At 43.3% G+C, this 24,634-nt stretch overlaps 1 protein-coding gene across 1 annotated transcript in view; it reads left to right on the top strand.

Moving 5' to 3' along the window:
- Positions 1-24,634, top strand: part of DOLPP1 (dolichyldiphosphatase 1) — a gene marked incomplete in the record, with an annotated part of 1,057,587 nt that overhangs the window by 941,694 nt on the left and 91,259 nt on the right. Inside the window, 1 exon segment of the mRNA XM_044058255.1 lies at positions 13,943-14,032. Within this exon segment, the coding sequence (XP_043914190.1) occupies positions 13,943-14,032 (90 nt within the window).

Here is a 24,634-nt window from a genome sequence, read left to right as displayed (position 1 = left end):
TAAACAATGGAGTGCTCCCACCTCAAAAACAGGGAGTGGTAAGCCCCACCCCCTTATGGAAAAAGGTCACAATGACTTTTCAGTTATCCTTCCCAGCCCAGACCAATTACTTGTGCCCCTAGGAGGAAACCTGGCCCTTCATGCAAAAAACTGGATGTCCATTACTCAGGACCAATGGGTTTTAACCATTGTAGCCCAAGGATACAGATTCGACTTCCATTCACTACCAATCCCAAGCGGGTTTCCAGACCTTCCTCCAAACCAGTGGGCAAAGACTCAAAAGCAAGTACTTTCCCTGCTCAATATCAGGGCTATATTCAACCTGTTCCAGTAGAACAAAGAGGACAGGATTTCTACTAAAGACTGTTCCTAGTGCCCAGAAAAGAGGGCTCTTGCGCCCAATCCTGGATCTATCAATTAGCCAAGGATGCCTGGTTAGTCACCCTAGACTTAAAAGAAGCTTATCTGTACATCCCATAAGGGAGTCTTGCAGGAAATATTTACGTTTCAGGGCAGGCTGTATGCACTGTCAGTTTTCTGCACTTCCCTTTGGCTTGTCTACTTTGCCCAGAGTATTCACAAAGTGCCTGGCTCCAGCCATTGCACACTGCAGGCAGAGAAATATCCACATTTTCCTATACTTGGATGATTGCCTGATTCTTGCGGACAGTCAGGAATACTTCAGCACCTGGCATTTGTAAAAAGACTCCTAACTTCATTGGGGTACACCATCAACAAAAAGAAGTCACAACTGGTGCCCAGTCAAAAAATTGTATTCCTGGGAGCAAGCTTGAATACAACTTCCCAAATGGCATTTCTCACTCCAGAAAAACAAGTCTATTTGACCAACTGCTTCAAACTAATAGCCACCAAAACCCAGCTATCTGCAAGGAAAATACTGCAAGCCCTAGGGTTCATGGCCTCATGCATTCTGCTAATTCCATATGCAAGACTGCATATGAGGAAACATTAGTGGTACTTAAAAAGTCTTTGGTGTCAACACTCAGGACCTGGAAACAGTGATTCCTATCGCACCTTGTCCAACGGCAGAGTTCCTTTGGTGGGCAGAAGCATGCAACCACAACAAGGGTCTGCCTTTCACTCAACCCCTCGCCACCTAAACCCTGACAACAGACGCAAATGCATTCAGGGCAAGTGGAGCCTAGGACAAATTCTCCTGCATATCAATCCAAAAGAGATGCTAGCTGTACAGAATGCTCTAACAGCCTTCAAATACCTAATCTTTCCAGGACAGCTGCTGATAAAAACAGACACCACCACAGTTATGTGGTACATAAACAAGTAGGGGGGAACCCATTCTTACCCACTCTGCAGGTTAGCCATGGCCCTGTGGAAAACAGCCTTGAGCAACCAAGTGCACCTACAAGCTCAATTCCTGCCAGGCAAACAAAGTTCACTAGCAGACGACTTAAGCAGAAATCTACTGGACCCACACAAGTGGAAAATGGAGCCCAGCTCCTTCAAACTTCTAATCCAGAGGTGGGGAGGACACAAGATGTGGACCTCTGCCTCCCCCGCGAACCACCAGTTGAGCAAATTCTGCACCAGGAACCCTCACAGCAGGGCCTGGAAGGTGGCTGCCCTATCCGTCGCATAGGAAAACCTCTCAATTTATGCCTTTCCCCCTCTGACCCTCCTCTAAAAAGTACTACTCAAGATCAAACAGGACAGGCCAGGGGCAATTCTTATTGCTCCAAACTGGCCATGCCAGCACTGGTACCCACTCCTACTCAGTCTGACAACAGTGCCACCTCCATCAGACACCTTCCCTGCTGTCTCAGCAGGAGGGTCAGATCTTGCATCTACAGTTGCAAACCCTCAACCTTGCAGCCTGGCTTATCCCCTGAATACACCACCAGCAACCCTCAGCAAACAGGTGCCGGATGTCATTCTTGAGGCCAGAAGGCCTAGTACTAGGAAATCCTATGCTGAAAAGTGGAAAAGGTATTGGTCTTGGAGTCTTTCTCAAGGAAAGGACACAGGAGTGCCCTCCTTACCTCAAATCCTTGATTACCTAGCAGAGCTACTCCACAGAGGCCTATCCTTTTCCTCCATTAAGATTCATGCCTCTGCCATCTCAGCTCATTGTAATACTGAGCCCACCTCTATTTTCTCACCCTCTCATCAAATAGTTCCTGAGGGGCTAACAACTTAAAGCCCCCCAGGAGAGCTCCCACCCCTGCATGGGACCTTAATTTTGTACTGGAAAAGCTCACCCTTCCCCTTTTAGAACAGACTGCTTCAGCAGTGTTAAAATTCCTCTCTTGGAAAACAGCCTTGCTTCTAGCCATAACTTCAACGAGAAGAGTGTCGGAGTTGCAGGCACTAATGGCTGTGGAACCCTTCATTATTTTCCATGCTGACAGGGTTCCTTCAGGACTAACCCATCATTTATGCCTAAGGTGTGGTGTCCAGTGTGGCTCTAAACCAATCCATCCATTTGCCAACCTTCTACCCTAATCCTCAGAATAAAGGGGAAAGGATCCTGCACTCCTTGGGCATGCACAGACAGCTCAGGTTCTACCTTGACAGGACTAAACCTTTCAGAATATCTGACCGGCTGCTGGTTAGCTTCTCTACAGGAGCATAGGGCAAGGCCATTTCAAAGCAAACCATTTCCAAATGGATAGCACACTGCATCCATTTCTGCTACAAGCACCATGGAAAACCTACCCAACAGAGGATCGGGACACATTCCACTAGGGCTACTTCCACCTCTACAGCATTTCTCAGGGGAGTCCCTACCAGGGACATTCTGGAAGCTGCAACCTGGAGTTCTCTACACACCTTCACCAAGCATTACCACTTACCTATTTTTTTCTAACTCCAGAGCTGGATTTGCTACAGCAGTCTTACAAGGCCTGCTAGGCAGCCCTAACACTTCTTGACTGCCTCCACCCATGTTCTTCGTGTTTCACTGTTGCAGTCATCACATTTGGGTTATCTTTTTGCAGTAGCCCTCAGTCGTCCTGATTATCAAAGTCTTGGGTCCTGTGTCGGTTGTTGTCGCATCTTCCATGACGTCAGGTAGTCAGGGGTATAAAGCATGCAGCCAATGCCATTATATTAGTCTTTCTTGCCGTGCGGTGCCCGAAGCAGAAGCAGTTCGCAAGTGCCAGTCGGCTGACTCCTGAAATTTTTGTTTTTGAGTTTCAGAACCGATGTCTTCAACTAAAGCTAAGTACCCCGTTGGGGAAACTTTTTCTTGCTCTTAACCAATGTCAGTAAAAGTCAATAATTGTATTTCTTGTGGAAAGCAAATACCTCCTAAAGATTTTCATTTGTACTGTATTCCTTGCCTGGGCCCAGACCATGACGCACCTCGCTGTTTTTGTGCCTTATTTAAACAATGGACTATTCATCATCGGCATATTTACGCTTCTAAATATTTTGGTACTCAGGTCAATTATCCAGATAAGTCTTCGGTAAGCCATCCGACTACTAACATTCCGAAAAAAAGCACAGATAGACAGAGACAGGCCGCCTAGGTCCAAAGCTGCCGACAATGCTTCTAAGCTCAGTGAGTTGCTTTCGCAGCCCCTGATACCCACTACTTCAGATTCGCAGGCCTCTACTGAGACCCATTCAGAGTCCAGTATGCCGCAAGATGCTTCAACTGTGGAACCTGCGGCTGTCTCTACCTATTAGTTTGTGCCTTTCCTCCTCTGCCTCTCCTCTTCAAAGTACTCCTAAAGATCAAACAGGACAAACGAAGGATGATACTGATTGCATCAGACTGGCCTCGCCAACACTGGTAACTTTCCTCAGCTTTGTGAATCAACCAAAGTGTGATTGCAGCAGTGAAACACGAAGAACATAGTACAGCTGTGAACACTTACCATAAATGTAGATATTCGAGTATATTCATACTGTTGCAGTCCTGGTTTCCCTCCCTCCAGCCCCCTGGTTTTCTCTATCCTTTCTACCTATCCTCTTTATGGCCATTTTTAATGGCAGTGGTATTTACTTTTTACTGGTGGTGTTCCACACCATATAATAACTTCCTGTTTGGGAGGCTCCTGACATGTGGGGCAAGAAAAACTGATGTAATGGCGTCCGCTACATGTTTTATGCCCCGACGACCTGACGTCATGGAAGAGGCGACAGCATCCAGTGCAGAAATCTCAAGACTCTGGTATTCGGACCGACTTAGGGCTACCTGCAGGCAGATAACCCCAAGTGTGATGACTGCAACAGAGAATACATCTACATTTATGGTAAGTGTACACAACTATACTTTCTGCCAGAAGGCAAAGTCTTGTCCTTTCAGATGGTGTTTCTGGAGTTTCCAAGAGGAATGTTGCCCAGGTGAGTGAATTCCCAAAAATTCTTGGGTTGATGGAGTCTGTGGATGTTCTTCGTGTTTCACTGTTGCTGTCATTACATTTGGGTTTTGGGTTATCTGCTTGCAGGCAGCCCTCATTCGGCCTGATTATCAAAGTCTTGGGTCCTGCGTCGTTTGCTGTCCCTTCTTCCATGACGTCAGGTCATCAGGGGTATAAAACATGCAGCCGACGCCATTACATCAGTCTTTCTTGCCGTGTGGTAGCAGAAGCAGTTCGCAAGTGCCGGTCGGCCGACTCCTGAAATTTTCGTTTTCGAGTTTCAGAACCGAAGTCTTTAACTAAAGCGAAGTACCCCGTTGAGGAAACTTTTTTTCTTGCTCCTTACCAATGTCAGTAAAAGTTAATAATTGATTACTTGTGGAAAGCAAATACCTCATAAAGATTTTCATTTGTACTGTATTGCTTGCCTAGGCCCTGACCACGACGTACCTTGCTGTCGGTTTTGTGCTTTATTTAATCAGCGCACTATCCATTGTCTGTACATTTTCGCTTCTAAATATTTTGGTTCTCTGTTTAATTATCCAGAAATGTTGGTTAGCCATCCGACTACCGGAATTCCGAAAAAACGCAAAGATAAAGACAGAGACAGGCCGCCGAGGTCCAAAACTGCCAGTGACACTTCTCCTATGCCAGTTCACCGGTACTCAGTGAGGCGCTTTTGCAACCCCTGATACCCACTACTTCTGATTCGCAGGCCTCTACTGAGACCCATTCGGAGTCCGTTATGCCACGAGATGCTTCAACTATGGAACCTGCGGATGTCTCTACCTTGGATGGGTCCGGAGCCGCTGTGCAGGCACAGTCTTCTGAGGGTGTATTCAGGCCTATGGACTTGCATATTAAACTGATGCCTCCTTCTTCTCTTAGGCCTAAATCTCGAACAATGCCTAAAATACAACGCCCAGGTCACATGTTCAGGCCTCTACGCCCAAAAAAATGAGAGTGGCTGAATATCTAATAACTGTAATCAGGGGAAGCCAACCCCCCCCCCGCCCTTTCTAAGAGGCCTTGGACTGAAGTGATTTATGAATCTTCTGACCAGGATTCTGTTTTTTTCTGATTCTTCTGATGATCTAGATTTGCCCTTATCTACTTATGAGGATTCTGATGCAGAGTACTCCATTCCCTCTGCTTCACCTCCAGAAGATTTTTCTTTTGGGGAAAACCCTACATACTCTAAGGGAGCATTTCCACTGGGAAAGCCAGGATTTTTCTAGTTCAAAAAATATGCTTAGGGATTTCTTACTCCTACCTCAGCATAGGCGTTTAGCTATTCCTCCTGTACTAGACATTGTTGATGGTGCTTTTTCGGAATCTAGTTCGGCCCAATTCCTTGCCTCATGCTCCCAGAAAAACAGACAAGATGCTACAGGGTCCTCGAGTCACACAAGTTCCTTTTTAAAAATCCTGTTGCGGATCCAGAGACTATTTCACAGGGGCCCAAGGGCATTAAGGCTTCTACTGCTAAAAATCCTACCCCTTCTGATAGAGACTCCAGGGCGCTGGATAGATGGGGTAAGAAGGTATACACTTCTGCAACCTTGGACATTAGGGCTTTAAACTGCCAGTTTCATATGTTAAAGTATCAGCAACATGTTACTGGATTGCTTAAACAGAAAATGATGATTCCTGACTGTGTGGAAAATAAAGAATTACAGGAATTAATGCATTCAGCTGAACAAGTTGGAAAACATACTTTGTAATGTGGTTTTGATTCATTAGAGGCCTCTTGCAGGGATAACTGCTGTGGTGATGCTGCGGTAGCATTGTCGCCTCACAGTAAGATGTCCCGTTCGATTCTCAGAGCGTCTTCTGTGTGGCGACATGCATGAATGGGCATTCCTTTGTTGAAGGTTGTGCGTCAGGCCCGGCAAGTCGGCACGTAAAAATCTACTGCCAATCATTAGCAGACCGGAGTTCCGCTGTGGCGACCCCTAACCGGGAAAAGCTGAACGACGCAACAACAAGAGGCCTCTTGCAGGGCCGCTGTTACTGGGTCTGTGCTCCAGGAGGCATGCTTGGCTTAAGGAACAATCTTTTCCTGATCATGTTAAAGCTAAATTGTTGGATGCTCCCTTAAATCAGGACCACCTGTTTGGCAACAAGGCTGAGGAAGTTCTTAAAAAGATGGAAGATAAAGCTAAATCTATGCAGACTGTTAAAGATTTCTTACAAGTTCAGCCTCCTAGATTTAGTAGGCACTGGCCCTCTAAGAACTGGTCCTTTCCAGCCCCTTCCAGTTCTTCTCCAGCCAAACCCAGACACAACAAAAAACCCAGGTTTCAGTCTCTGGATACACAGGACTAAGCTGTCGGGGGGGGGGCTCCACTTCCAAATCTGGGATTAATAAGACTCCCCCCACCCCCATGGAAACTGTCTCAATTACTTCCTTTTAAAATTTTCAAGCACTTATCAACTGACTTCCCCTTTGGGGGGAAGATTACTCTTCATGCAAAGAACTGGGAACTCATTACCCAGGACAAATGAGTTTTAAATAGTGTCCCAGGGATACAGATTTCACTTCCACACATTGCCAACACCAAGCGGGTAGCCGGACCTTACCCCAAATCAGTGGGCAGAGGCCCCAAAACAAGTACGGTCTCTCAAGCATTGGGGCTATTCAACTGGTACCAGAAGAGGAAAAGGGACAAGGTTTCTACTAGAGACTTTTCCTGGTACCCAGAAAAGACAATTCATGGCGTCCTATCCTGGACCTGTCTACACTAAACACCTTTTTGAAGATTCCAAAATTCAAGATGCTGACTCTTCACCAATTACTTCCTATGCTAGGCAAAGATGCCTGGCTGGCAACACTAGATTTAAAAGAAGCATACCTGCACATCCCAATCAGGGAAGCTTGCAGAAGATACCTGCGCTTCAAAGCAGGCTACACACGCTGTCAATTATCTGCACTGGCCTTTGGCTTATCTACTGTGCCCAGGGTATTCACAAAGTGTCTAGCTCCAGTTATTGCATTTTGCAGGCAAAGAAATATTCAAATATACCCATACCTGGACAATTGTGTAATTCAGGCAGAAAGCCAGGACATACATTTGAATCATCTGGCCTTTGTACAAAGAGTTCTAACTTGTCTGGGGTACACCATAAATGAAAAGAAATCACACCTGGTACCCTGTCAACAAATTATATTCCTGGGAGCAAGCTTGAATACAACTTCCCAGATGGCCTACCTCATGCCAGAGAAACAAATTTATTTGACAACCTACTTCAAACAAGTGGCCACAAAAACCCTGCTATCTGCAAGACAAATACTGCAGGCCTTGGGGTTCATGGCCTCCTGCATTCTTCTAATTCCATATGCAAGACTGCATATTAGGAAACTACAGTGGTATCTAAAAAGCCTATGGTGTCAACATTCTCAGGATCTAGAAGTAAGACTTCCCACCATACCTTGCCTATGCCTAGAGTTCCTTTGGTGGGCAAGAGGCCTGCCACCAAAACAAGGGACTACCTTTCACACCACCCCCTGCCGCCCAAACCCTAACAGACGCATCAGACTATGCATGGGGGGGGGGGGCTCACCTGGAAGGGAAGTGCTTCAGGGCAAATGGAACCCAAGTCAAATGCACCTGCATATCGATCAAAAATAAATGTTAGCTGTACAGAATGCTCTGACAGCCTTCAAGGACCACATTCTTCCAGGACAACTAATGGTAAAGACTGACAACACCACTGTTATGTGGTACATAAACAAGCAGGGGGGGTACACATTCTTACCCTCTCTGCAGACAAGCCATGGCATTGTGGAACACAGCCTTGAGCTACCAAGTACACCTACAAGCTCAATTCCTGCCAGGAAAATTTAAATACACTGGCAGACGGACTAAGCAGAAACCTCATGTAACCACACGAGTGGAAACTGGAACCAGGAATTTTCAGCATGTTGACAAGCAAATGGGGGATCCCAGATATAGACCTGTTTGCCTCTTCCCGGAACTACCAATTGGACATATTTTGCACAAGGACTCCCCACAAACAAACCTGGAAAGTGGATGCTCTGTCCTTCAGCTGGAAAAACCTATCAGTCTATTCCTTCCCCTCTCTGCCTCTGCTCTCCAAAGTACTACTAAAAATCAAACCTGACACAAATAGCTAATCTCACTAACACTCTCAACAAAACTTAGACAAAGAGAAACTAGCTATTAAAATAGCTTTTGCAAAATAACAGACTGCCAAAATACTTAAAGTATTTGAAAAGGGTACTTAGCCACAGCCAAGCGAGACCACGTCCTAACTCTACGAGCGGCAAAAGAGATCTGGGGCTAGGGCGAGGTGCATCTTGGGATACTGGTTTAGCCCAGCCAATTAGAGACTTCGTGCTAGAGAAATTTGGCCGAGTCTGAACCGATTCTCGGCTCCAAACCCGTGAGTAAGGAATGTAGGCGAGATAGGACCACATAACATCTTATGTTTACAAATAATAAGTAAAAAAGAAGCCAACCAGTGCTACTAGTGCTAGAGAAATTTGGCCGAGTCGGAGCCGATTCTCGGCTCCAAACCCGTGAGTAAGGAATGTAGGCGAGATAGGACCACATAACATCTTATGTTTACAAATAATAAGTAAAAAAGAAGCCAACCAGTGCTACTAGTCCACAAAACACTCGAAACAAAGCACTGTTACTGCAAACTGGATTCGAAGTATTTCCTTTATTGTAAAATCCTTAAAAACAGATGATTGAGCGCTTTCTTCCCTCTAAAGCAGGGATTTCATCAGAATCTGATGAAATCCCTGCTTGAGAGGAAAGAAAGCGCTCAATCATCTGTTTTTAAGGATTTTACAATAAAGGAAATACTTTGAATCCAGTTTGCAGTAACAGTGCTTTGTTTCGAGTATCTTATGTTTACAAATGGTTGAGGTGTTCTAAGTGGTACCATAATGAATACAAAGGGTCCATTAAGGTTCATAGGTAGGTACAAGGCTGTTGGCCCTAGGGCCTATACAAGTCTAACCAAAAAGGTAACCTGGCTTTCGCCACCCAAGAAAATTATTTTCCTGTGCCCCTGTCGAGCAGAGCCACAGAGGTGATCCCCGGGGTGAATTTCCTATTTCCCATCCAATCATCAAGATTTTTCTTGAGTGCTAATGAGGAGCTTTGTTTAATATAGATAGCTAGTTTGTTCCAGAATATAGGAAGTCTCTGGGACAGGAATCTATTCCTCCAGCATGTTGTTTATTGTGGTGACAAGGTTTAGGTACCTAGAGTGTGTAGCTTGGAGGGATTGGGATTTCTTTAAGTGGAGCACGTCCAACATCTCTGGGTTTGACATAGCTTTGTATGCTAGGCAGTGATTGCCTCTGAGTAGGTGATATGCGACTGAGTAAAGCTGGAGGTTTTTGAGACTGTCTGCGTAGGGCAACTGGTTGAGGCCGGTAATCCTCTTTGTGCAGTATTTCTGTGGCCTTTCCAGTTGTAGATGTCTTGTGAGGTACATACCAAAGGGGGGGGGTTGTACTCAGTAATGGGTCTGAGTCACTAGTAGAGGGGAGCAATTACCTCTTTTTTTCCTGGATGAGAAACCTTTTGTGATGAGGTGTGCCACATAGAAGGATTTCCTGGCTACTGTGACGAAATAATTATCAAAGGAGAGACTACTGTCCACTTGTGTCCCAAGGTCTCTTATCACACTTTCGGTGTTAAGTAGACTACCACCTATGTGGTAGCTCATGGGTACAGAGTTTTTACCAAAGGGGATAACAGTGCACTTTTTGGCATTGAGCTTGAGGCCATGGCTTTGACACCAGGCATCTGTCTCAGTGAGGCCCTTTTGTAGGATGTCCACATCGTAAGGAGTTTCAATTATGGCTCCTAGTTTGCAGTCCTCTGCGAACTTAGTTAGCCAAAGACCTCAGTGTTAGCCTGTACTTCAGAAAAGTAGATACCAAACAGGAGAGGACCCAGGACTGAGCCCTGCGGTACTCCACTTGTCACTGGTCTGACGTCTGCTACTTTCACAGTGTGGGTTCTGTCAGTGAGCCAGTTGGCAACCCATCTTGTGACATAGGGATTTATATTTAGTTTAGTGAGTTTATCTATAATTCCAGAGTGGGGGATGGTGTCAAAAGCCTTGGCGAGATCTAGATAGGCTGTGTTTACCACCTTACCCTCGTCTACGGCTTTGGTGACTGCTTCAAAGAAGTCAATCAGGTTTAGGAGATATGATCTGCCTTTTACAAACCCGAACTGGGTGGGGTCCAGAGTTTGGAGATCACCAATGTCTTTGTTTATAAGTTCCATGGCCTTGCAGACCAGGCTCGTTAGGCTAATGGGGCGGTAGTTCCCAGGGTCCGTGGTGGCTCCCCCTTTGTGAAGTGGGATAACTGTCACTGTGCACCATTCAGTGGGCACAAAGCATGAGGTGAGGCTATGGTGCTTAGGTGGTGTGCCAGTTCATTCTGTAGTTCATGTAGAATGTAGCCTGGTATGTTGTCAGGTCCCATGGATGCTGTGTTCTTGGCTTTGGAGAGTGTGGTTTTTACCTGTGCAGCCGTGATTACAGGAACTTTGCATTCTTCCGGTATAGAGATGGGCCCTTTAGGGGGTGGGGGTGGGGGGTGAAGTTAGCACTGAACCTGTTTGCCAGGATGTTGGCAATGTCAGTTGGTTCTGTATATTTAGTGCTATTGTGTCCCTTTGGTCTTAAAGTAGTTGTTAGCTACTTCAGGATGGCTTATCATACACATCCATTTAGGTGCATTTAGCAGTCATCTCTGCTTGCCAGTGGAACTTTCTCTTTCATCTTCATGTTTGGTAAAGCACATTAAAGCAATATTACATACGAGATCCCCTCCCAAGTAAATTCCTTCTTTTGGGACCGAAATTATGTTCTTAAAAAATGACCTTGCCACCTTTTGAACTGCCAGCTCACACTGATCTCAAGTTCTTAACATGGAAAAATGTTTTGTTTATTGCTGTGACATCTGCAGTGCGAGTTTCTGAGCTGCAAGCTTTCATGGTGGGACAACCTTACCTGATTTTCCACAGGGAATGGGGTTATGTGCTAAACTTTTTCATGTTAAAAGTGGTCTCTGAATTCAACCTCAGTCTGTTAATCTCCTTGTGTTTTTTCCAGAACCTAAGAATAAGGGAGAGGATACCTCATAATTTGTATGTGTATAGACAGCTCAGGTGCTACCTTGACAGAACAGTGTCGTTTAGGAAGACCAAAAATTTTATTTTTTTATTTCCTTTTCTGAGGAAAGGAAAACTCAGCCTATCTCCAAGTAATCCACTGCACTTTGGTTATTCTCTGGTATTGTTTTTTGTTTCACCCACCATGGAAAGGCAAATCCAGACAAGGTAACTGCACATTCCAGCAGGGCCTTTTTCTCTTCAGTGGCATATCGGAAAGGAGTGGACTCTTAAGTATTCTAGAAGCAGCAGCTTTGTCCTCTCTCCATACCTTCATGAAGCACTACAAACGGGGATGCTTTTTATAGATCCAGAGTAGGCTTGTTCAAGGACTGTTGTAGGGACACTTGGACTCTTATCTTTCATCATCCAGGTTGGGTAAGCTCTGAGAATCTACCAATATGCCATTTAAGGCAATGTATTTGTTGAACATAGTACAGTTGTGCAAGTTCTACTTTCCTGTAACAGTAAATGTTCGTAGAGCACACTGCCTGTTGAGTGTATATTGTTGCTTGTGGGAGTTTTTTTATGTATTTGTGTGGTTTTTGGTTTGGAACAGTAGGTGTCCGCAAAGCTTGTATCCATATGCTGTTCCTTTTGGACACTGGAAGACTGAAAGTGTACTGTCTGTGAGTGAAGGGCTGTCCTGGTCCTGCCAGGTAGGTGATTGGTTCTTCACCCTCACAAAAGTAGGTAGTAAGAGGAGTTCTAAGCTTTGACAGACAGGGGAGGAGAGCAGGGTACTACTGCCCATATGCCAGTAAAGCAATATGTTCTATGAACATCTGCTGTTACAAGTAAGTGGGACTTGGGCAACTGTACTTTTTAAACTTAAATTAGTATATCAGTCTTCCTGTATTCTTCCCAAAGCTTTCTAGTAAAGAATATGGGCTGCATTTCCTGGATATAGACAGCTCTGGTTTTATTTGAATAAACCCAGAGATGCTCTAAAGAATGCCGGTTCTCTATATCTTGTTTTTACAAGAATGGGTCATAAAATATCAAAGCTATTCACATAGCTATCTGAATGTGTTACCTTTTGTACACTAAAGACTATAATAACTTGCCAAGCAAACCAAGGGCACATTCCACAAGGGCTGATTCTGCCTGTTTTTAAGAATTTTTATAATTGTGCCATAGGGACATGGGCTTCAATGAATACTTTTGCAGGTTCACATCTACCTTCAGAGCTACAGTCTTCTGTAATATTCTGTCATGAATCTACCCAAGATTAGCAGCTGGGGACTCTAAAATGGATGTTCTGTATCATGCAAGATATAGTATTTACCACAATGTTAGATCCTCATGATGCATGTCTATCACTAAACATACTCACCCACCTCCCTTCTTCATCCAGATATGACTACAGAGAGACCTAGCTAATTCTGCAGGAGGCCTGTATGAGAAATTTATAAACGTGGAATGTGATGTATAATAGCATGGGGCATACTCAATCTGGAAAGATGTTGGGAGTAACAGGAGGAATTTGAGCTTCTTGCTAAAATGTCTGCTGCCTTTTCTGACCATTGGAAGAGGATAGGCTTGTATCATAAACATGTAATGCTATGGTAAGTACATAACTTTCATATTACTAGGCACATATAATATGCAAACCTAGTTTGATAAGATTATAGATTTTACCTGTTCATATACGTCTGATAAATTCTGAAACATTGTCTGTTCTTGTTTATTGAGCATTAGGCTTTTGTTTTAATAATGCTGCAGTTCAGTATGTACACAGATTCAAGTATATGTTGTATATGTGCATTTATAGATGTGTATATATTTATTATTTTGTGGTATGTGCATCCATAGGAAGCTCACCCTCATCCTTCATTAGTGTAGGTCCTAGAAGCACCAAAACCCACACCACACCACCTGGGGAAAGAGGGATGACTGCAGGAATGGCAGTAGTGTTGTGTTTTCTTTGTTTTTTTGATGTTGCTGGAGGTGGCATCCCTGCTTCTGACTACAGAGTAATATAGCCAGCCACCCATGCTCCCAGAGGGAAACAAAATCCGGCAGTGGAATGTTCAGGGTTCCCTATTCAAGTCATCTTTCCGTGCTACTCTCATCTGCTCCTGAAAAGAGAAAGAAATAAAGCTTGCAACTATTGTAGGGGTTCTAGCTGTCTGGGTATTTTGTCTAATTTGAAATTAACCACATGAAGCTTGGATGCTTCTTCACAGCTGGATCTTATATTGTTTGCCTTGCAGCTAATTTCTTGACACTACTAATGATGATGTCTCTGTTTTACCACACTGGACTTGTAAAGTGGGTCAAGTAACTTTAGACAGGGAAAGTAGTCACTAATATGAGACTCAATATTTGAGTCTTGAACCATATGTTCAGTCTTAGGGAAATTTCTCATATATTTTGTTTAATTCAGTCTGTGCTAACTGCTTGTATGTCTCTCTTTCTCAGGCCTGTTTCAGAGTTTTTCTTGATCAGAGACACGAGCCTCATTCCAAATATCCTGTGGTTTGAATATACAGTAACAAGAGCAGAGTCCAGGTAATTCATTGTATTGTACTGTAATCTTAAGTTATTGTACACATTGTTTATAATTCCATAGCTTTTCTTTCCTTCTTTGCGTTTCTTTATCCTCAGTCTACAGTAAGCTCCAGTCACCACAACCCTCTTCCGACTTGATTCAAGTTTTTTCATACGTTTTGTGACTTGTCCAGCAGGTAGTCTAGTCAGTCCTTATATTTGGAAACCACTGGGGCAGAGATGCAAGTGAGTAGCTTTGCAAGGGTCCAAATGCTAGCTATAAAACAAACTCTTTGCCCCTTGAGAGATGAATATCGTTTGAATTACTGCATCATTCCCAGTGGCTTTGTCACTCCTGAGCATAGACCTGGGGGAGTATTAAAATTACTGTTGCTCGGTGTATGATGTGTTTTAACTACTTTTATTTTTAAGGCTTAAATGTCAGCATTAACTAGATGTTTGACCTCTGCCAAAGACTTGTAGAACTGCTTTTATGTTAGAGATGCCTGAATGATTAAAGTCCTTCCTGCTTTCATAAAAATATATTCTTAATGATGCTTTGTAACAACATTTTTGTATTGTGGGTGTTGAGAACTTATGTCATTTCAGGCTGACTTCATACTGACCCCTTGGACTTTTCTTTTTCTAGCATGAAGTCTGTATCAGTTAGCTGGCATGAGTCCTTGTACAGACTTTTTTGGGTAGAATTTAGTTGGGAGGGTTGTGTATTAACTGAAAACAAGTGATTAGCTGGCTGATATGGCACCAGGGGCCTTCTGCCACAAGTAACTTAAGCTTTCTAGTGTCACTAGTGGTGGCATCTGAATTTTTTTGTTTCCCTCTTGTAGGGCATGTATAGTATATTGGTTGTAAAGTTTTACATTTTCTCATTCTTGATTAAAGACATGTAATTTGGGTGCTCATTCCTTATAGAGGGCAGTCCAGTGAACTCTTGGAGGTTAGAATGTCTTCCTCCATTATCTGGGTTGTTAGAATGTTCTTACAAGCCTTCATGTTTGTGTTTGGAGGTATAATTTCCAGTAAAAGTAATGAAACTTATACCGCAAGGCGTTCTCTTGTACCATAGCACAAAAAGCTTTGTATTCAGAGATTTTTCCTCACTGCATATGGAATAGCCAAGAAACCTGAATTTTTCCATGTCCTTGGGAAAGGAATGTTGGGCGTATTTAACTCTCTGCATTTCATGAAGAGGGAAGAGAGAGAGACAGAATAGCAGCAGTTAGAGATGTTAAAGAATTATTGAGCTTGGCAAAAAGGAAATGTCTCTCTCTCTCTTCTTCCCGAAGACACAAGGTCAGAGAGAGTGCAAATATTTATATTATTGAGAAGATTATAACCAAATACTGTGAATTTAGTGATCTGCATGATTCAGTAGTAATTCACAATATAGTCTTTCATTTAAGAAACAAAACTAGAAACAGTTGTAAAAAAGAAAAGAAACGGACCTGCACTAACCAAGAGCTTTATAAGACATTAATCCTCTGTAGTATAAGCTTTGCTCCCTGCCGTATGCCTGCCTTGGGAAGCAAAAGCTATTAGGGACTAACAGTAATTAGGTTAAAGGAAAACAACTCTCGCTGAGATGCTGTAAGTACTGGCTCACACAAGCCATTAAAATTGATACTTTTTGGAAGAATCGTAAAAAAATTACTCCAGGGTTGTATTTCGTTCAGCAACAAATCTTTATTCCGTGTAGTACATGAGCACTGAGCTCTTTCGCCCTCTACATGGGCTTCATCAGACTAGGTTTGTTGTTTAAACATAATTTAGGAAGTGGTACTTGGCTCTCTGGGGCTCTGTGATTGGTCATTGTGTGAGAAATGTTAACTAGCTGATAGGTGTATTTGCTACTGTCTGATTAGAATGATTGTTGTGATTGGATGATGGTCTCATTCTGACTCGCGCGCATGTGTGTGTGCTTAAGTTGAGTGATTGTGGTGACTGGATGATGGAAATTCTCAGTTTAAAGCATGGAAGCATCATCTGTGTAACTAATCTAAGGTAGATTACAGAGAAGTATGAGAAGTGAGACCTGTTGTCTGCACACCAGTTATTTGCAAAAAATAAAGGTTTATCTTAATTCTAAGTTTTAACATAGGCAGGTTTTGAGAAATACTGTGTCCGTAAGTAATAAATTGCAATTGCTTGCATAAAGACAATGTTAAAACAGATGTTCTGGTTCTGGTAAATTGAACAAATGTTAAAAACTAGAGCACATGCCAATCAGTTTGATAAAATGAGACTCTTCATCATCGGTTCACCATAGTCATTCATATTAGGCACTACTGCACACTCCGATCAACTAGTTAACATTTCACCCACACAATGACCAGTCCCTGAACCCTGTCAAACTGTGCCTACTCCTCAGTTATGTTTAAACAGAGAACCCAACCTGGTTGGTCCCTAAATTTGATGACGCCCATGTAAGGGTGAAAGCACTCCAGCAGTCTGTCTTTATTCCATGTACTACAGAATAGAGTTCATGAGCAGTTTTTGAAGAATCTTAAAAGAACTACAAATTTTAACAACTTGTGCTATCCAGTACTTAAGTGAGTAGACTATTGCCTTGTCTTGATGTGTGATGTTTTACTGTAATCTAGCTATTAAGATTTATGTATGGATATTGATCAAGTGAAATTACAAGCTAGCAGTGGAAAGATTTAACTAGGGAATTGTATGTATATAAGATAAAATGTGATTAAAGTAAAAATGCTGAAATAAGAAATAGTGAAAACATGTTGCAACATTTGTGAAGACTAGAGAGAGAGAGATGAGATGCACATACAGAACTGTGCAGTGAAAATTCAATCCTTGTATTCTAGGTCCAGCTGTAAGTATGAATTGTAGTATTGTCCGCCTTTTCACCATTCTGCAGTGGTGCAGCGGTAGCGTTGTTGCCTCACAGCAAGAGGTTCTCCAATTCGATTCTCGGCTTGGATTGGGAGTGCCTTCTGTATGGAGTCTGCATGTCCTCCCTGTGGTCGAGTGGGCATTCGAAAGACATGCGTTGAATGGGCGTGCCTTCGTTGAAGGTTGGGCGTCGGTCTGGCAACTCGACACCATAAAAAACAACTGCCAATCATTAGTGGACCGGAGTTCCACTGTGGCGACCCCTAACCGGGAAAAGCCGAAAGACAAACAACATGTTGCAAGATAGACCATATTGTAAAGCTGTATAAAAAGAAAGACAGGCATAATCTAAAGAATGTGCAAGCTGTCAAACTGAAATGTGAAGAGTTCATACCAATAAATAGCTTGGTTAGCTACTGGATCAAGTCAATTGTACGACTATTTCCGCAAGTGGCATTATTGTGAATGAAAACTACTTTCATTGATCTTTGAGCTTCATTGTTTTATGACTGTGGAGATGTGTGACAGTGGTGGGAGTGCATGGAGTTTTCAGCTATATGGATTTGGAATAATAGCAAAGTGAAATGTTAAATTTGATATTTGCTGAAGTAGCAGGTTAAAGCTAATGTCCAGAGCATATGTGCAGTAAGTTGTCATTACAGCAGAAGTAAACGGGTTTTACATATCACACCAGACAAGGCAGCATTTCTGCTGCTGCTGCATATAGGGTAAGATCTAAACTTTTGTGTACTACTAAAGATGATTTCCTCGTATGTAAATAAGCACTGAGATGCAGTGAATCATTTAGGATAGAATTTCAGTCCTGTGTATTTTGTGCCTGTCATGTTTTAATTCCCTAGCACTTCTGCTGTGGACCATCATAGGACAACTGACATATGGCCTGATAAGCTGGTGTCAGCTACAGTGTTTAAGAGAATGTTGGCAACAGAGTTTGGCATTGTACCCGATTACCATTGAGGGTGGGTGTATGACTTCTGTTCGAGGCAAGTTGAAACTAGTATCAAGAACATTTGTGCACAAAGCTGTCATTACATCAGAAGTAAAAAAAAAAAAAAAAAAAAAAGTTTCTCCAGAAGAATGTTTTTCATGTGGAAAATACTGCAGCTAAAATGCTGGTTTGAAGCAGCTAAAGTGGTGAGGTCAAATTCATTGCTGAGCTGCACTAAAACCTGTGGGATAGAATATTACTCTTACATTTTGTACCTGGACATCTTTGTTACTCCTGAAGTTACAGAGGAGGACTGAGATGTGGCCTTGGATACCATATCCATGAGTATACATGCTTCCATTGTCTGTCTATTTAACATTATATTCTGTTTCCACTGGAGTCAGCTGTATGTTCTGCATAGTATGCAAAACGTAATGTAGATTACATCAGAAATCAAAATCCTTTGTCCTCAATATGTAGTCAGCCTTGTTGATGTAGCAAGGTAAAGCCCTGACTGCAGCCCAAGCAACCAGAGTTTGATTAGCATCTTAGGTGCTTGATGCAGCTTGCACGGAAGATGGTTGTTTCTCTTTTGGGGGGGGGGGGGCGGCAATTTAAAATATAGTAGGCTTTTAAAGAGGGAGTTGGGCACCCAAAGTAGAGGTTATGCGTGTGGTACACTAAGCCACTGATTATTGGTAGCCTTCATTAGCACGTGTAGAGGAATGTGCACTTAAGTAGGGGAAGCTGTAGTGGCTCTGCTATGATGCAGGCCATGTGTCCCCCTGTGTGATAGTATTTAGGCCTTTAAAAAAAAAAAAAAAGTTTTCACAACTGGGTTACTGGCAAGGACACAGCCCACATGGTTGCCTGGGCTTGAGTCTGGCTGGGGGGAAGTCTTGATGTTTGGCATGTCCAGGTAGGGAAAATTATAGAGAACAAAAATATATTTCTCTTGAACATCAGAGCTTTTTATCACTGAAGTTATGACTGCCCCTTCTCTTAATGCAGTCAGTAATGTACTTTACATGAAGGTAAGGTAGTGCATATGTCTTTATTCTTGCAGCCATCCACCAAATACATTCTGTAGCTGGTGGTTTTGACATATTCTGAGAAAATAGTTCAAATGGTTTCAGTAATACGGTCCTATATTGCTGTGTACCACCAGTAGCTGGATCTTGCAGCCCTGCGATTGCTCTCTTTTTTTTGCCCCATTCATTTCAACAAATGTGTATTTTGTATTTTTCATACTGAAAAACTCAGTACATGTCTGAATTATAGAACCAGGAACCAAACAGCAACTAGCAGTCACTCGGTCAATAAAGGTCTGTCCTTTGCACACAATGGAACACTCCAAAGTAATAAACATAAAATAAAATTTGTCACAATACCCACAGATTTACCGCTTTTGTTTCAAAAACATGAAACTTCTTCAAAACCGCTTTTCATAAAACCACTTCCTTTTTATTACAGTCCATACTAAACCCCATTGGTCTACAATTTAATAGTTACATCACGATATATACTTAATTAAATCTACACCCACCAACTTCTTTTAAAGTAACTCGCATAAAATCCACCCCTAAGTGATGTCTCTCTTGTGTACCCCCACTTTATAAATATAAAATTACCATTTTTACTTAAAATTGTATGCAATTATATACAGGTAAATGTCTTTTGTGTATATATGTACAAGGATACACATGTTACAACAACCAATGCATTTCATTCTTATAGGTTCATAGGTAGGTACTAGTCTATCTGCCCGAAGGCATTTATAAGCCTAGCCAGAATGTGTGTTGGCTTTCACCGTCCCTTTAGATTAGTTCCCTGTGCCTCTGTCCAGCAGAGCCACTGAGGTGATCCCCGGGGTAAACTTTGTTTCCCATCCACTCGTCAACTGTTCTGTTGAAGAGTGCTAGTGAAGAGCTCTGCATAATGTAGATTGGAATCTTGATGTTCTTCGTTTTCCATTGCTGCAGTCCTAACTATTGGGTATAGTCCGCGTCCAGTCGGCCCGAATACCAGAGTATAAGGCTGACGTCGGTCAGGGCGCATTAGACTGACGTCAGTACGTCAGGGTACTAATGCGCATGACCGACGTCATATCCTCAGTCTTTTTTGCCGCATGGTCCGATGCAGAAGCAGTTTTGCGAGTGCAGGTTGGCGTTCTGAAATATTTCCGAAACCGGAGTTTCAGACCGAAACAGAGTTGGCTAAGTACCCCGTTGGGGAACATTTTGGTTTTTTCTTGCCTTAGTATTTTACCGGATGTCAGAAAAGTGAATAACTGTATTTCTTGTGGGAAACAGATACCTCATAGGGATTACCATACCTTGTGTATACCTTGTTTAGGGCCTGAGCACGACGTTGTTGGTTGCCGCTCTTGTGCTAGGTTTAACAAACGCACTATTAAGAGGAGGTTAGACTGTGCCAGGTTAGTGTTTGGGAAGCGTTGCAATTATAAAATGCCGTCGGATGCTCCGACGCCCGCTTCCTCCAAGAAGCACAAGGACAAAACAGTGAAGCCTAGGGTTGATGAACCGGCAGTCCCGGACGTCGGTTCTTTAGAAGGCTCAGTGGAGCCAGAGGTTTTGCCAGGAGTTTCCATGGAGTCCCAGGCAGAAACTTTACTATTACAGGATGTGCCTTCTCAGGAGGTAGGCCAGGCTGAGGGGGCTTCTCAGGTGACTGTTCTTCCCTCTCTTCCCAAGGTAGTTAGAGCCTCTCCTTCTGTTGCCAAAACTTCTTTGAGAGGTAGGCCTAGTTCAGCTTCAGTGGGGGCTTCTCCTAGCATTTCGGGTTCTGTACCTAAGAAACATATGCTTAAAATGGCAGAAGATTTGATTACTATGATTAGAGGTTCTATGCCCCGCCTGATAAGAGGCCTAGGGTGGAACCGAGTTTGATAGTTTTGAACAGTGTTCAGAGGCTTCAGAATCTTCTGGAAGATATGCAGGAGTATCCTACTTATTCTGATTCTGATGTGGATGATTCCACTCCTACAGCTTCTCCTCCTGAGGATTTCTCATTTTCAGAGACTCTGCATTCCATGAGGGAGCACTTTAAATGGGAAGGCCAGGATTACTCTGATTCCAGGAAAAGGCTTAGGGAATTCTTGTTTTACCCCAGCATAGGCCTTTAGCTATTCCTCCTGTGTTGAATGTGGTGGAAGATGTTTTGCAGAGGCTTCCCTGAACCCTGACTCTTTGCCTCCTGCTCCTGTTAAGCCTGATAGGTATTATAGGGTGCCCGAAGCTCATAAATATTTGTTTAAGAGTCCTAGGGCGGACCCAGAAACTATTTCTCAAGGGCCTAAAGGTGTTAAGGCTTCTGTGGTTAAAAATCCTGTTCCCACTGATAAAGAGGCAAGGGCTTTGGATAGGTGGGGAAAGAAAGTGTATACTTCTTCCACTCTAGCCATGAGAGCATTGAATTGTCAGTTTCACATGCTAAAATATCAGAATTATCTCCTTTCACAATTGAAATCTAAGGTGGATGCTTTGGCGGAAGGTATTGAGTGTAAAGAGTTGCTGGATTTGGTTCATGTGTCTGAACAAGTGGGTAAGCATTCTTTGCAATGTGGTTTTGATGCTGTACAGGCCTCCTCGAGGGTGGCTGCTACCAGTTCTGTTCTTCGCAGGCATGCCTGGTTGAAGGATCAGAATTTAGCTGAGCATGTTAAGACAAGGATTTTGGATGCTCCTTTACAGTCTGATGTGTTGTTTGGATCGCCTGTGGAAGCAGTTTTAAAGAAAATGGAGGACAAAGCTAAGTCTATGCAAACTGTTAAAGATTTTTTGCAGGTGCAGCCACCAAAGTTTAGTAGAAATTGGCCTGCTAAGGGGTGGACATATCCTGCTTATGATTCCCAGTCTAGGGGTAGGTCTAGACGTGGTAGGGGCAGGGCTCAAGGTTCTTTTAGGCCTAGAACAGGAAGTTCACCTGCTCAGACTTCTGGTGAGGGCAGGGGTCAGTCCTTTCGTAAACAGACCCAATGACCTGTCTTTTCAGCTGCCAGTAGATTCCGTCTGGCAGCTCCTTTGGGAGGAAGACTGTCTCTTTTCAAAGAAAATTGGGATTTAATTACTCAAGACAAATGGGTGTTGGATATCATTCACCACGGTTACAGATTTTATTTCCATACAATGCGCCCTTTCAAAGGCATGCCAGACGTTCCTCCTCCACAAAGAAAAGAGGCTCACAAGCAAGTTTCTCAGTTACTCCAGATAGGGGCCATTCAGCCAGTCCCTGTATCAGAAAGGGGCCTAGGATTTTATTCTCGCCTGTTCCTAGTACCAAAGAAGGGGAACACGTGGAGACCAATTTTGGATTTATCTCTCCTCAACACGCTTTTGGACATTCCCAAGTTCAAGATGTTGACGTTACAACAGCTTTTACCTCTGCTGGGCAAAGATCACTGGATGGTAACTTTAGATCTCAAGGAAGCTTATCTTCATGTGCCTATAAGGCTAAGTTGCAGGAAGTATCTGCGGTTTCGAGCTGGAAATTCTCATTATCAGTTCTCTGCATTGCCCTTTGGCTTATCTACTGCGCCCAGAGTATTCACAAAGGTTCTGGCTCCAGTGATAGCTTACTTCAGGCTTCAAGGAATTCAAATCTATCCTTACTTGGACGACTGCCTGATTCTGGCTCAAGAAAAGGAAGACCTTCTACAGCATCTGGAATATGTTATAGCAGTGCTAAGATGCCTAGGGTATTCTGTGAACGAAATAAAGTCCAGTCTAGTACCCTCTCAAGACATGTGCTTTCTGGGTGTGAGACTGAATACAGCAGCCCAGATGGCCTTTTTAACCCCGGACAAACAAAAGAGTCTGTCACTTTACTTCCATCAACTATCTCATCAGTCCGTGCTGACTGCAAGGACAGTCCTTCAAGCATTAGGGTTCATGGCATCTTGTATTCTGGTGCTTCCCAATGCCAAACTGCATATGAGGAAGCTACAATGGTATCTCAAAATGTATGGACACAGCACTGCCAGGATTTGGACACTGTCATTCAAATAATACCTTGCCTTCAAAAGAATTCTTGTGGTGGGCTCAGGAATGTCACCTAAACAAGGGACTCTCTGTGACCCGGCCAGAGGCAAGTCAGATCTTAACGACAGATGCCTCGGACATTGCTTGGGGAGCTCATCTAAATGGAAAGTGGATACAAGACAAGTGGCCTGCCAGACTACAGCATCTACATATCAACATGAAGGAGATGTTAGCAGTCCAGTTTGCATTAATGGCTTTCAAGGAGTTACTTCTTCCAGGGCAGGTGTTGATTCTAACAGACAACACAACTGTCATGTGGTACATCAACAAGCAAGGGGGAACACATTCTTATCCCCTATGCAGGCAAGCAATGATATTATGGGAGACTGCGCTAAGCTTGCAACTAACTCTTCAGGCAAGGTTTCTGCCAGGAGCACAGAACTCCTTAGCAGATGTGTTAAGCAGACAAATCATGGATCCCCACGAGTGGAAACTGGATCTTCATGTATTTCAGAAATTGACAGTGTCATGGGGAACTCCAGACATAGATCTGTTCGCTTCTCCACTAAACCACCAGCTGCCAAAGTATTGCACAAAGGGGTTTCATCACACAGCTTGGAAAGTGGATGCTCTGTCTTTCAGTTGGAAAAACCTTCATGTGTATGCCTTTCCACCTCTGCCTCTTCTTCCAAAGGTACTATTAAAGGTCAGACAAGACAGGCCAAGGATGATTTTGATAGCTCCAGATTGGCCTCGGCAACACTGGTACCCACTACTACGGAGTCTGGTAAAGAAGCCTCCATGGCCTTTACCTCTGATTCCTCATCTGTTATCTCAGAAGGACGGTCATCTGCTCAATGTCAAGCTTCACTCTCTTCATCTAACAGCCTGGCATATTCTGTGTTGAAACACAGCAGGTCTCAACTTCCTCAACAAGTTTTAAATGTGATTATGGAAGCTAGAAGACCTAGTACAAGGAGAGTGTACGCAGACAAATGGAAGAGATTTTTATTTTGGAGTACAGCAAAGAATTTGGAGATTTCTGAGCCTAATTTGAGTGTGGCTCTTCAATATCTTACTGAGTTATTGGACAAAGGTTTGTCCTTCTCTTCCATTAAGATTCATGCTGCAGCAATTTCAGCTCACTATGATTGTGACCCACCTTTGTTTTCGCATCCTTTGTTCAAGCAGTTTCTTAGAGGGCAAAGAATATAAGACCCCACGTAGAGCTCCTACTCCTGCTTGGGATCTCAATTTTGTGTTGGAAAAACTTACTCTACAACCTTTTGAGCCTGCAGCTACTGCTGAATTGAAATACTTGTCATGGAAGACTGCTTTTCTGTTGGCTATTACTTCTGCAAGAAGGGTGTCTGAGTTGCAGGCCCTTATGGCAGTAGAGCCCTTTTGATTTTCCATAAGGATAGGGTATCATTACGTACTAATCCTTCCTTTATGCCTAAGGTGGTTTCTAGTGTGGCTTTAAACCAAACTATTCATTTGCCTACGTTTTATGCAGACCCTCAAAATAAAGGGGAAAAGATTTTGCACACTTTAGATGTACACAGGCAATTGCGTTATTATTTAAGCAGGACTAAGGATTTTAGGCAGTCTCAGCAGTTGTTTGTTTCTTTTGCTTTGAGTTCACAGGGCAAGCCTGTGTCAAAACAAACTATTTCTAGGTGGATTGGCTTTTGCATTGCATTTTGTTATTCCCATCATGGCAAGGAGATTCCAGCTGGGATTAGACCTCATTCCACTAGGGCTACTGCCACTTCAACAGCATTTCTAAGGGGGGTGGCAACT

Source organism: Protopterus annectens, chromosome 16.part0, assembly GCF_019279795.1.
Source record: "Protopterus annectens isolate FY-2018-M chromosome 16.part0, PAN1.0, whole genome shotgun sequence".
NCBI classification, from domain to species: Eukaryota; Metazoa; Chordata; order Ceratodontiformes; family Protopteridae; genus Protopterus; species Protopterus annectens.
This window is presented reverse-complemented; position numbering and strand designations above follow the sequence as displayed.